Genomic DNA, 14,324 nt, shown 5'->3' on the forward strand with positions numbered 1-14,324 from the left:
GGGCTTGTATTATAGCTCCAGGTTTATAATATACAAATCTGTAAACCCAAAAACCTTAAATAATATAAATCAGAGCTTAGGATTTAAGCATTGAGGAACTTTTAATAACAGAAATTGAAGTTGAACACTTAAATTATTAAAGAAAAAGTGTTTGAAACAGATTTACAGGATTAATAGAGTTAGAAATCACAATAACATTTATTCCTTGTTTGTCTCTTGAGTTGCTTTAATCTGATTTTGAAACGTATTCTTTAAACTCTTTAAGCAACTTCTCAAATTTCTCCTGAACGTCTCCCCGATCTGGAAAGTTTTTCCTTATATTTTCGATGTGCGGCTTAGCATGCTCCTTTATCTCCTCCATCTTCTTCTCTACCTTTGTCCTGATATCTGAATAATCCTTCTGGAATTCTCCATGCACGTCCTTGCGGTATCTCTCATATTCTGCATGGACCTCATCCATGTAGGGTTGTAGTTTGTTGCGGAGGCTCTCGATTTCACCGCGTAGACTATCACTTCCCTTTTCTGCAACTTTTTCTAGATTATCTATGAAACTTCCTAAACTCTTAGCCATTCCAGACAGAAGGTTGGTTGCATGAGGAACTATTTGTTCTGCAATTTTCTCAAGCTGATCCTCTAAAGCATCATCAAACTCCTTCAGAATAGGCATGACATTCTTCCGGAATATGGGGAATTTCTCATCAAGCTTTTGATCGAATTGCTCCCAAAGTTTATCAAAGTAATCATCTACAGCTTTTTCGAAATTACTGGTGTGTTTCCTTGCAGCGTCCAACTTTTCTTTGAGGTGATACCTGGGAAGGAAAATGTAGACATGAGAAATTGCAGACACGTTTCTCCAACATAAATAGGTATAAAAAGGTATAGGTTTGGTTTTAGGCCCCTTAATATTTGTTGCATGTTAACAGTTGAATCTACATGAAATTATTTAATTATGTTTTTAAAATGTTGTGTGATGGATGTATAATTTACTATATGTTAATTCAGTTCTCTGTGGGAGTTTTCTCCTCTGCCTTTAAGAGTTAAAAGATTGAGGATTACCATATGATCGGCCTCCAGAGGTAACCTGGACATTTCTATAGATGATCTCATCTTCATTCTAATTTCCGGCTGTGCAGAACACATGGACTTCTCATAGATATTGGAGTTATCAACTACCAACCAAAGTATAGTGAACTTTCAAACTAAGTGTCTTCACCTATGACCATTCTCACACCCATCACTGTCCCCATACTTGCACATCCCCTTCATTATTTATTTCCCTAATATTTACAGACATGTTCTATGAAGGGTTGTGATCAAAATTTTTTTTGAAGAAGACTCAAGTGCTGCTGCACAGAATATTAAATTACCTAATCTACCACTAGCATGAAGCATTGTAAACCAAGCACACTGGCATACTGGTGTATGCCCCCTCTGGCAGGAACTGTTCTTTATTTAGTTTCTTATACCATGGCTTTTCCATAAGTAATATTTAAAAATTATGTAAAATAGCCTGAGGGGCTCCAGAAGCTTAAAGAAGAGCGGATCCTGCCAGATGGGGCACACCGTGTAAGTGTGCTTGGTTTACAATCTTTCATCCTGGTGGTAGATTTCCTTTAAATAGAGAAATACCCAGATAGTGCAGTGAGTAAAAGTCTGCCAACCAAATCCCCTAGGTGTCAGTAGTAGCCTATAGTCAGTGTCTAACAGTGCAGCCAAGTGCAGACCTTTTAAATATAAAAACGAATGCTTATGTAGGGATAAAAAAAAACAACTAAGAATCCTAGGAAAGCAAACTTAGAATCCCACGGATAAACATTGAATCTCCACAACCAGCTTATCAGTAGATGTCCCTAGACACAAACTAGACCCTCCACCGACGAAGATCTCATGCAGGGGGTGAGCTGACTGCTGAACTCATCTGTGAGCTGTATGTTGACGGTGGGGGCCTTCTGAATAGAGTGGTGGAGGCCCTGGGGCACACGCCACAGGTGACTTCCCCTTGATCACTTTTGCCATCAAATTATAATTAATAAGAAGAAGCTGGTGTTCTGATCTTCAGGCAGAAGTATCTGAGAGACTTACATATATATCACAAGAATAACATATATCAAGAAGTGCTGCCATCCAATCTTTCAGTTTCCTGCACAGTGTAACTCTTTTAGCTCTGATTGGACAATGTGTGAGTATTTAGGGACACAACTCCCAACTAGTAGCGCCCAGTTGATGATGTACTCATTTCCACTTGTGTTTGTGTGCTTGTAATCTATGGAGTGCATACCTCTGTATTGTTATTTATGGGGTGTAAAAATATTTACAAAAATTGGTCCTTTTCTACTGCTAAATTGGATTTGTCTTTTAAATTACTATGTATAAGAAGTGGAAAAATTTTTCTTACTCGTTTGCAATGCCTTCAAAATCCAGGCGTTCAAAGACATCTGATACCATTTCAAGCCCTTCAAGTACAACCTGAGTTATAACATCCACATCAGGATCCTTTTCTGCAGGTGCATCTTGTTGCCAATAGTAGCGCCCCTGTGCCCCTGCGAGACAAGAGAATGTTACATGACGTCCTGGGTGGATGAAAATCTGTCAATTATGTGGGATAATGTGATAGAAATTCATGTTACCAGAAAAGAAGAATATGATGGATGGTCAGCACCAAGCAGAGCTGACAGTAATTCCTTCTGGCTTCCCTACACACATGCACACTTAGTCTGATCATTAGTTAGTGGGTTAACAAATGGAAAAACTGAACTATCCAATCCATCTGTCACCCAACATCATCTGTCTACAGAAACTCCAGAGTTTCCCATACACATTAGATCGTTTTTGGAATCTGCTGATGTCAGCAGATTTAGTTTCTATTACTTATATTTTTAAGGACAACAGAAATGTTCTCCTGCAGACTACAGTAGCAATGCAACTAAATTGATAGAAGACACATAACATATGGAATATGGATATATGGTGTGTAGTTTGGATGATCCACATGGTGGATCCATGACGGTAAGAGCCCAGGTGAAATAGTTCTACCAATACAAATGAAAGTAGACAATGGTTACAAAAGGACATAGACCAGGTGGATACAGAGGTTACAAATAGATGCATATTATTGGCCATACAAGAGTCCTGGGAACCATCATACCTGTAAAGAAGAGCAGGGCTACAGATAGTAGCAGGATCTTCATGATTGAACACCCCTTCAATATTCCACTATAGAAACCTGTAATAAACATATAAGAACAATGAATATCAAGCAGTTATCCCAACTTAAAAACTACTGATCCCAAAAATGATGAAGCTGGATACTAATTTAATCCAAATTAAAAATCTCAGTTTTTTTCTTCAATACAAATAAATGCACCGATCCGTTAAAATAAAAGTGCTAAATTCTACTATAATCACAATAGTTAATTCATGCAAAATTTAGCAGTGACAAGACAAGTACAGATAACTTACAATTTTGGGGATATTCAGAATGTCATATGAAAGTTGTTGCTCAATGACGGGTATTTATAGTGATTCTACCACCCGCCGCTTCCGGGCACCGACCCAATCAGATTATGAAGACACGTTTAGCACAAAGTTCAAAAATACCAGAACAATGCAAAAACAAATTAAAGGCAGAGGGGTCATAGAGAGGGAAAGCAGGTGCACAAGACATAAGGAAAGGATAAAACCTCAACACAGGTGTCCCAGGAGTATTGGTATAAAATTAGGATATACAAGTGCTTCTCAATAAATTAGAATTCTTTCATCAACAAAAAAGTTTTTTTTAGTAATTCATTTCTAAATGTAAAACGTCATACGTTATATGGGTTCATTAGAAACATAATTACTTTTTTCATAGTGTTTATTTTAAATGATGATGATTATGGATTACAGAACATGAGTAAAATATCAGTATTTAATCAATAAAAGGAACACAAAACTTGAGATCTGATAGGAAACATCAACATCAACAAACTGGGGGGAGACAGAACCCAAAGTCTGTGAAGAAGTCAGTGAAATGTGGTGGAGGAAGTGTCATGGTTTGGGGAATGTTTTCTACAGCAGGAGTTGGACCTCTCATACAACTACATTGTAGAGTGGATACAAGTATCAGAACCTTCTTCAACAACATGTGTTTCCTTCCTTGCAAAATAAGTACAGAAGTTTCTTGAAACAGAAAACATTGAAACAATGAAATGGCCAGTCCGGAGTCCAAACCCAATAGAAAACCTCTAAAGAATCTTTGATGACAACATTATGGCCAAGAAACCCACAACAGTCCCCGAACTGCAGAGACGACTGGAAGTAGGGATGGCCTAAAATTCCACCAGGGCAGTGTAAGAAACTAGTGATGTCCGATGGCTATATTTACTATCGTCTCTGCTGGAGGTCTAAACAGGTCTGACCTGTCGGAGATTGCTTTTGGATCTACCAAGAGGACATAGTCTTGTTAGATTCCTCACAATAATTTGTTGCTTTTGAATGGTCGGTGGTTCAAGGTTTCTGGTGGAGTTTGGTCTTATAGTAAGTTTATTGTAATTCATTTCACTGATGACCTTTTTATTTATCAACTGTGAAAGCATCATCTCTGCTTGAGGTGGTTGAGGTTCCCTTAAGGTGTAATGAGTATGGATTCCTTATACCTTACAAGTAAGAGCAGGAGCCTGGAGTCCAGTTGTTATTGATGAGGCCAATTTATGGCTGTATAGCACTAAAAATGGCAATAAACTTAAAGGAACACTCCAGTTAAAGACAGTCCATTGAATAATACACAGTGCAGGACCTGAAGGAAGGAGCAGGACTCATTTTAATCATATTCCTAGAACCAGGGGCGTAACTTAAGGGGGTGCAGAGGTTGCGGTCGCACCCGGGCCCTAATGGTTTAGGGGGCCCTAATGGTGGCACTTTCCCATATGAGAAGGCTATTACTTTAAAACATACATTATTTTTGGGGACCTGGAACAGTCTTTGCAATGGGGCCCATCAGCTTCTAGTTACGCCACTGCCGAGAACCTTGTTAGAGCCTAGAGTCATGCTCCTACCTCCAGGTCCTGCACAATGTAGGATTCAATGGATCAGCTGTGACTGGAGTGTTCCTTTAGTATCCAAGCAAGTTTAAATGGCAAAGCATGTGTCTGTTCTGGTGTCTGGTGTCTTGCATTGCAAGCGAAAAAGGTGACCGAGAAATTACATGGTTCATTTCGGGACCAGTATAACATTCCACTGTTGAGTAACATATCTGCTGTAAAGGCAGAGGTGAAAAGACAAGAAAAAAAGAAGTGCACCAACTTTAGAGAATCGTCATATATATATATATATATGTATATATATATATATATATATATATATATATGTATATATATATATATATATATATATATATATATATACATATATATATATATATATGTATATATATATATATATATATATATATTTATATAAGCACAGTGTGTGGCACAGACTCCTTTCATAGCTCCTGATCATCATAAATAGCACTTTTATTTAGTGATGGAGATAATGGTGAAGTATCCTGACACTTATGATCTCATTTATGATATGATAAGGATTATCACACTATCCTCCCAGCAGGCTGAGATGTTACAGTCTATAGTTACCCATGTGATGCCCATGTATACTATTTTTTGGCAATTAAAGGGGCTGTTTCAAATTTGATTGTAATCCCCAACCACAGAATAGGGGATAACAATCTGTTTGTTGGGAACCCTACAGAACACTAGAAACTAATATTCTTTTTTTTTTTCCTTCACTTTTTGTTGAGAAAATATCCAAAGTTTTCCAGGATGGAAAAAGGAAAACCGTGCCTCGTTATTCCATCCTGGAAAACATTGCATATTTTCCCAGAATCCCCCTAGTGGAGCATCCATGGGTTTAAGACTCCACATGGTGGCCTTAATTGGCAGTCTCCATAAGGAGAACTCTTACATCCCGAAGATAGCTGAGGCCTGTTCTCCTCAATTCCCAATGCTTCCAAAGTTCTGAATGGAGTGGATTGACCTCATGCTCCACCAATAAGTGTCCATTCTATCAATTTGTCATTCCCTATATTGTGAATAGAAGATAACATTAAAATTTATTACAACCCCTTTGAATCCCATGTAAGAAATTAGAGGCATTCTGATACTCGGGGTGACCCACATAGGGTTGTATTATAGCTCCATACAGTTTGCAGGTTTATAATAAACAAATCTGTAAACTCAAAAAAACCTTAAATAATATAAATCAGAGCTTAGGATTTAAGCATTGAGGAACTTTTAATAACAGAAATTGAAGTTGAACACTTAAGTTATTAAAGAAAAAGTGTTTGAAACAGATTTACAGGGTTAATAGCGTTAGAAATCACAATAACATTTCTTCCTTGTTTGTCTCTTGAGTTGCTTTAATCTGATTTTGAAACGTATTCTTTAAACTCTTTAAGCAACTTCTCAAATTTCTCCTGAACGTCTCCCCGATCTGGAAAGTTTTTCCTTATATTTTCGATGTGCGGCTTAGCATGCTCCTTTATCTCCTCCATCTTCTTCTCTACCTTTGTCCTGATATCTGAATAATCCTTCTGGAATTCTCCATGCACGTCCTTGCGGTATCTCTCATATTCTACATGGACCTCATCCATGTAGGGTTGTAGTTTGTTGCGGAGGCTCTCGATTTCACCGCGTAGACTATCACTTCCCTTTTCTGCAACTTTTTCTAGATTATCTATGAAACTTCCTAAACTCTTAGCCATTCCAGACAGAAGGTTGGTTGCATGCGGAACTATTTGTTCTGCAATTTTCTCAAGCTGATCCTCTAAAGCATCATCAAACTCCTTCAGAATAGGCATGACATTCTTCCGGAATATGGGGAATTTCTCATCAAGCTTTTGATCGAATTGCTCCCAAAGTTTATCAAAGTAATCATCTACAGCTTTTTCGAAATTATTGGTGTGTTTCCTTGCAGCGTCCAACTTTTCTTTGAGGTGATACCTGGGAAGGAAAATGTAGACATGAGAAATTGCAGACATGTTTCTCCAACATAAAAATCGTTTGGTTTTAGGCCCCTTAATATTTGTTGCATGTTAACAGTTGAATCTACATGAAATGATTTCATTATGTTTTTCTAATGTTTTGTGGTGTATGTACAATATATTATATGTAAATTCACTTCTCTGTGGGAGATGTCTCCTCTGCCTTTAAGAGTTAAAAGATTGAGGATTACCATATGATCGGCCTCCAGAGGTAACCTGGACATTTCTATAGATGATCTCATCTTCATTCTAATTTCCAGCTGTGCAGAACACATGGACTTCTCATAGATATTGGAGTTATCAACTACCAACCAAAGTATAGTGTCTCCACCTATGACCATTCTCACATCCATCACTGATCCCATTCTTGCACATCCCCTTCATTATTTCTTTCCTTGATATTTACAGACATGTTCTATGAAGGGTTTTGATCAAGAAACTTTTGAAGAAGACTCAAGTTCAGCTGCACAGAATATTCAAGGATATCTACCACCAGCATGAAGTATTGTAAACCAAGCACACTGACATACTGGTGTATGCCCCCTCTGGCAGGATCTGCCCCTTATTTAGTTTCTTATACCATGGTTTTTCCATTAAAAAAAAAAAGATTTTAAATTTATATAAATGAACCTGAGGGGCTCCAGAAGCTAAAAGAAGAGCGGATCATGCCAGATGGGGCACAGTGTGTAAGTGTGCTTGGTTTACAATTCTTCATCCTGGTGGTAGATTTCCTTTAAATAGAGAAATACCCAGAGAGTTGTATTAATTGCATGTGGGTTAAAGTTATAAAAGGGCTGCCAACTAGAGATGAGCTAGCATACTCGTCCAAGCTTGATGCTTGTTCGAGTATTAGCATACTCGAAACGGCTCGTTGCTTGGACGAGTATTTCGCCCGCTCGAGAACTGCTCGAGTCAATGCAAATTGTCTTCTGATAAGTTAGAAGATGTATGGGAATATCTGCAATGTGTTCTTCAGTGAACACAGGATCATTTAAGTGAAGAACACAGCAAAGAACACAGTGAAGAACACATTGCAGATGTATGGAAACATCTGCAATATGTTCTTCACACATATTGTTCTTCACATACTATTGCGAAGAACACCTTTCTGCACTCGTGTCTTCTGATAAGTTAGCAGATGTACGGAAACATCTGCAATGTGCTCTTCAATGAAGAACACATTGCAGATGTTTCCATACATCTGCTAACTTATCAGAAGACATTATTTCTCAATAAAATGGCACATTGAAAAATGCTTGAGTCTCCCAATGACTTCAAAGGGGCTCGTTATTCGAAACGAGCACTCGAACATCGGCAAAAGTTTGTCTCGAATAACGAGCACTCAAGCATTTTAGTGCTCACTCATCTCTACTGCCAACCAAAGCCCCTATGTGTCAGTAGTAGTCTATGGGGCAGATTTATCAAGCAGTCTGAAAGTCAGAATATTTCTAGTTGCCCATGGCAACAAATCACAGCTCAGCTTTCATTTTAACAGTGCTCATGAATATTTTAAAGTGGAGCTGTGATTAGTTGCCATGGGCAAGTAGAAATATTCTGACTTTTAGACAGCTTGATTAATCTGCCCCTATATGTATAGTCAGTGTCTAATAGTGCAGCTCAGCGCAGACCTTATAAATGTAAAAACTAATATATTACTTATGTAGGGATAAAAAGAAAAACTAAGAATCCTAAGAAAGTAAAGTTAGAATCCCACGGATAAACATTGAATCACCACAACCAACTTATCAGTTTATGTCCCGAGAAAAAAAAATAAACCCTCATCTGTGAGCTGGATGTCCTACATTGATGGTTGTGGCCCCCTTATTAAAAGAGTGGTGGGGGCCCTGGGGCACACACCACAGGAGCCTTCCCCTGGATCTGGATGTCTTTGGACACCTTTTTCCCACCAAATTATACTTAATAAGAAGAAGCTGGTGTTCTGATCTTCAGGCAGAAGTATATGAGAGACTTACATACAGTATATCATGAAGAAATGCTGCCATCTAATCTTTGAGTTTCCTGCAGAGGGTAACTCTCTTAGCTCTGAGTTAGGAGCACAACTCTCAACTAGTAGCGCCCAGTTGATAATGTACTCATTTCCACTTGTGTTTGTGTGCTTGTGGTCTATGGAGTACATACTTCTGTATTGTTATTTATGGGGTGTAAAAATATTTACAAAAACTGGTCCTTTTCTACTGCTAAATTGGATTTGTCTTTTAAATTAATTTTTATAAGAAGTGGAAAATTTTCTTACTCGTTTGCAATGCCTTCAAAATCCAGGCGTTCAAAGACATCTGATACCATTTCAAGCCCTTCAAGTACAACCTGAGTTATAACATCCACATCAGGATCCTTTTCTGCAGGTGCATCTTGTTGCCAAAAGTAGCGCCCCTGTGCCCCTGCGAGACAAGAGAATGTTACATGACGTCCCGGGTGGATGAAAATCTGTCAATTATGTGGGATAATGTGATAGAAATTCATGTTTTTGGAAAAGAAGAATATGATGGATGGTCAGCACCAAGCAGAGCTGACAGCTATTCCTTCTGGCTTCCCCATACACATTAGATAGTTGTTGGAATCTGCTGATGTCAGCAGATTTAGTTTCTTTTACTTATATTTTCAAGGACAACAGCAATGTTCTCCTGCAGACTACAGTAGCAATGCAACTAATTGGATAGAAGATACATAACATATGGAATATGGACACATAGGGGCAGATTTACTTACCCGGTCCATTCGCGATCCAGCGGCGCGTTCTCTGCGCTGGATTCGGGTCCGGCCGGGATTTATTAAGGTAGTTCCTCCGCCGTCCACCAGGTGGCGCTGCTGCGCTGAAGAGCATCGGAACGCACTGCAATACACCGAGCCAGGCTGAGTGAAGGTAAGTGCAATTTTCGCGACACATTTTTTTTTTAAATGTGGCGGTTTTTCCAAATCCGTTGGGTTTTCATTTGGCCACGCCCCCGATTTCCGTCGCATGCATGCCGGCACCGATGCACCACAATCCGATCGCGTGCGCCAAACTCACGGGGCAATTCAGGGAAAATCGGCGCAAATCGGAAATATTCGGGTAACACGTCGGGAAAACGCGAATCGGGCCCTTAGTAAATGACCCCCATAGTATCTAGTTTGGATGATCCACATGGTAGATCCATGACACTAAGAGCCGAGGTGAAATAGTTTTACCAATACAAATGAAAGTAGACAATGGTTACAAAGGGACATAGACCAGGTGGATACAGAGGTTACAAATAGATGCATATTATTGGCCATGGGAACCATCATACCTGTAAAGAAGAGCAGGGCTACAGATAGTAGCAGGATCTTCATGATTGAACACCCCTTCAATATTCCACTATAGAAGCCTGTAATAAACATATAAGAACAATGAATATCAAGCAGTTATCCAAACTTAAAAACTACTGATCCCAAAAATGATGAAGCTGGATACTAATTTAATCCAAATTAAAAATCTCAGGTTTTTTCCCCAAAACAAATAAATGCACCGATCCGTTAAAATAAAAGTGCTACATTCTACTATAATCACAATAGTTAATTAATGCAAAATTTAGCAGTGACAAGACAAGAACAGATAACTTACAATTTTGGGGATATTCAGAATGTCATATGAAAGTGGTTGCTCAATGATGGGTATTTATAGTGATTCTACCACCCGCCGCTGCTGGGCACCGACCCAATCAGATTATGAAGACACGTTTAGCACAAAGTTCAAAAATACCAACAACGCAGAACACAAAAACAAATTAAAGATAGAGGGGTCACAGAGAGGGAAAGCAGGTGCACAAGACATGAGGAAAGGATAAAACCTCAACAAAGGAGTCCCAGGAGTATTGGTATAACAATAGGAGAGATATAGAGATGAGCGAACATACTCGTCCGAGCTTGATGCTCGGTCGAGCATTAGCGTACTCGAAACTGCTCGTTGCTCGGACGAATACTTCGCCCGCTCGAGAAAATGGCAGCTCCCGCCGTTTTGCTTTTTGGCGGCCAGAAACAGAGCCAATCACAAGCCAGGAGACTCTGCACTCCACCCAGCATGACGTGGTACCCTTACACGTCGATAGCAGTGGTTGGCTGGCCAGATCAGGTGACCCTGGGATAGACTAGCCGCTGCCCGCGCTGCTCGGATCATTCTGTGTCTGGATGCCGCTAGGGAGAGAGCTGCTGCTGGTCAGGGAAAGCGTTAGGGTGTTCTATTAGCTTACTGTTAGGCAGGAGTGATTCTACAAGAACCCAACAGCCCTTCTTAGGGCTACAATAACGTTATACTTTTTTTTTTTTATTTGCAGCTAGTACCATATTGTGAGGAATTTGCAGGGGGACTTGCTACCGTTGTGTTTAGCTCTTAGTGACACACATATCCACCTCAAACACCAAAGTGGGAAAATTTATTAGGGGTTTGATTTCAATTAGGCACAGTCTGCCATTTACTTTTTATTTTACGTTTATTTTTTTAATAACTCAGTGTCATCTCATCTTGCATAGTAGTGTGCTTTCATACTTGGCTAGAAAATAGCCATAGGAGAATCCAAACGGCTTACTTACGCCTACAGTAGCGTTATATATATTTGATTTCTGGTTGATCTGCTGGTGGCTGTACTTGCTGCAGTGCATCTACTAGCAAATTGTGAGCAATTTGTAGTGAGACTTGCGACCACTGTGTTTTGCGCTTAGTGACGCACATATCCATCGCAAAGACCGAAGTGGGAAAATTTATTAGGGGTTGGATTTCAATTAGGCACAGTCTGCCATTTCCTTTTTTATTTTACGTTTATTTTTTTAATAACTCAGCGTCATCTCATCTGGCATAGTAGTGTGCTTTCATACTTGGCTAGAAAATAGCCATAGGAGAATCCAAACGGCTTACTTACGCCTACAGTAGCGTTATATATATTTGATTTCTGGTTGATCTGCTGGTGGCTGTACTTGCTGCAGTGCATCTACTAGCAAATTGTGAGCAATTTGTAGTGAGACTTGCGACCGCTGTGTTTTGCGCTTAGTGACGCACATATCCATTGCAAAGACCGAAGTGGGAAAATTTATTAGGGGTTGGATTTCAATTAGGCACAGTCTGCCATTTCCTTTTTTATTTTACGTTTATTTTGTTTAATAACTCAGCGTCATCTCATCTGGCATAGCAGTGTGCTTTCATACTTGGCTAGAAAATAGCCATAGCAATAGGATAGCATCGTTTGGTTTTAAAAACTAAAAAACACAAAAAAAAACAAAAAACACAAAAAAAAGTTAAAAAAAAATTAAAGTTATAACTCTCATTTTCAAAATGTTTAACCCGAGGGCTAGGGGTAGAGGACGAGGGCGGGGACGTGGGCGTCCAACTACTGCAGGGGTCAGAGGCCGTGGTCCTGGGCGGGGTGAGACACCACCTGCTTATGAGGGAGCAAGGGAACGCCGCAGAGCTACACTCCCTAGGTTCATGTCTGAAGTTACTGGGACTCGTGGTAGAGCACTGTTGAGGCCAGAACAGTGCGAACAGGTGATGTCGTGGATTGCCGACAATGCTTCGAGCAATTTGTCCACCAGTCAGTCACTCCTCCAGCTCCTGCACCTCAGCCTCCTCCCCCCCAGTCTGCCCCCTCCCAGGAAAATTTGGCATTTGAACCGGCATACTCTGAGGAACTGTTTTCTGGACCCTTCCCACACTCACAAACCACTTGTCCGGTTGCTGCTGAGCAATTTTCCGATGCCCAGGTTTTCCACCAGTCACAGTCTGTGGGTGATGATGACCTTCTTGACGTAGTGGAAGAAGTGTGTAAAGAGGTGTCCGACGATGAGGAGACACGGTTGTCAGACAGTGGGGAAGTTGTTGTCAGGGCAGGAAGTCCGAGGGGGGAGCAGACTGAGGGATCGGAGGATGATGAGGTGACAGACCCAAGCTGGGTTGATAGGCCGGGTGAACACAGTGCTTCTGAGACGGAGGAGAGTCCTCGACCAGAACAGGTTGGAAGAGGCAGTGGTGGGGCCAGACGGAGAGGCAGGGCCAGAGCTGGTGCATCAGCGCCAAATGTGTCAACTAGTGAAGCTCCCGTGGCGAGGGCTCCTGCGGCGAGGGCTAGATTTTCAGAAGTCTGGAGGTTCTTTAAGGAAACACCGGATGACCGACGGACTGTGGTGTGCAACATTTGCCAAACCAGGATCAGCAGGGGTTCCACCACTAATAGCTTAACTACCACCAGTATGCGCAGGCATATGAATGCTAAACACCCCACTCAGTGGCAACAAGCCCGTTCACCTCCGGCCGTGCACACCACTGCTCCTTCCCCTGTGTCAGCTGATAGTCAGCCCCCTGCCCAGGACCCTGCCACAAAAACCCCATCGTCGCCTCCACGATCCTCCACAGCATCCACCAGCGTTCAGCTCTCCATACCCCAGATGCTGGAGCGGAAACGCAAATATAGTGCAACCCACCCGCACGCCCAAGCCCTTAATGTCCACATCTCCAGATTGCTTAGCCTGGACATGCTGCCCTATAGGCTAGTAGAGACCGAGGCCTTTCGCAACCTCATGGCGGCGGCCGCCCCTCGGTATTCGGTCCCCAGCTGCCACTACTTTTCCCGATGTGCCGTCCCAGCCCTGCACCAGCATGTGTCAGACAACATCATCCGTGCCCTGACCAACGCCGTTTCTGACAAGGTCCACCTGACCACGGACACGTGGACGAGTGCTGCCGGGCAGGGCCACTAAATATCGCTGGCGGCACATTGGGTTAACTTGGTGGAGGCTGGGACCGAGTCTGACCCTGCGGCTGGTCATATACTGCCGACGCCGAGGATTGCGGGGCCTACCTCGGTCTAGGTGTTTCAGGCCTACTATGCCTCCTCCTCCTCCCACCCCTCCTCCACCTCCTCCTCCGAACTACCATCCGTGGGCATGGCGCCATCAGTCGGTAGCTCTAGGCACAGCAGCAGTGCCGTCGCTAAGCGACAGCAGGCGGTGCTCAAACTGCTGAGCCTAGGCGATAAAAGGCACACCGCCCAAGAGCTATTACAGGGCATCACGGCGCAGACTGATCTGTGGCTGGCACCGCTGAACCTGAAGCCAGGCATGGTTGTGTGTGACAACGGCCGTAACCTGGTGGCGGCTCTGCAACTCGGCAGACTGACACATGTGCCATGCCTGGCCCATGTGTTAAATCTGATAGTTCAGCGTTTCCTCAAGACATACCCCAATCTGTCTGATTTGCTCACGAAGGTGCGCCGCATCTGTGCGCATTTCAGGAAGTCCAGCACAGATGCTGCCACTCTCAGGGCAGCGCAGCGCCGCCTCCAAC

General features: G+C 41.7%; 2 protein-coding genes across 4 annotated transcripts in view; both read right to left on the bottom strand.

Annotated features, from left to right (window-relative positions):
* Nucleotides 1–82: 82 nt before the first annotated feature.
* Nucleotides 83–3,522, bottom strand: LOC140134937 (uncharacterized). Its single transcript, XM_072155780.1, has 4 exons — nt 3,460–3,522; nt 3,146–3,223; nt 2,396–2,540; nt 83–809 (listed from the first exon to the last, which is right to left on the bottom strand). The coding sequence occupies exons 2-4, from the start codon at nt 3,186–3,188 to the stop codon at nt 227–229; spliced, it is 771 nt and encodes a 256-aa protein (XP_072011881.1). The 5' UTR covers nt 3,189–3,223; nt 3,460–3,522; the 3' UTR covers nt 83–226.
* Nucleotides 3,523–6,247: 2,725 nt separating this feature from the next.
* The window catches only part of LOC140134943 (uncharacterized), a 238,955-nt gene continuing 230,878 nt past the window's right edge, over nt 6,248–14,324 (bottom strand). For 2 of the 3 annotated variants that reach the window (XM_072155788.1, XM_072155789.1), the window contains exons 2-4: nt 10,303–10,380; nt 9,270–9,414; nt 6,248–6,974 (exon numbers count right to left, since the gene is read on the bottom strand). In XM_072155788.1, coding sequence (XP_072011889.1) covers nt 6,392–6,974; nt 9,270–9,414; nt 10,303–10,345 — 771 coding nt within the window. In that variant the 5' untranslated portion in view covers nt 10,346–10,380 and the 3' untranslated portion in view covers nt 6,248–6,391. Of the gene's footprint in view, nt 6,975–9,269; nt 9,415–10,302; nt 10,381–10,616; nt 10,673–14,324 lie in introns of those variants that run through there. The other variant, XM_072155787.1, reaches the window with a different exon arrangement.

Source organism: Engystomops pustulosus, chromosome 6, assembly GCF_040894005.1.
Source record: "Engystomops pustulosus chromosome 6, aEngPut4.maternal, whole genome shotgun sequence".
Classification (NCBI taxonomy): Eukaryota; Metazoa; Chordata; class Amphibia; order Anura; family Leptodactylidae; genus Engystomops; species Engystomops pustulosus.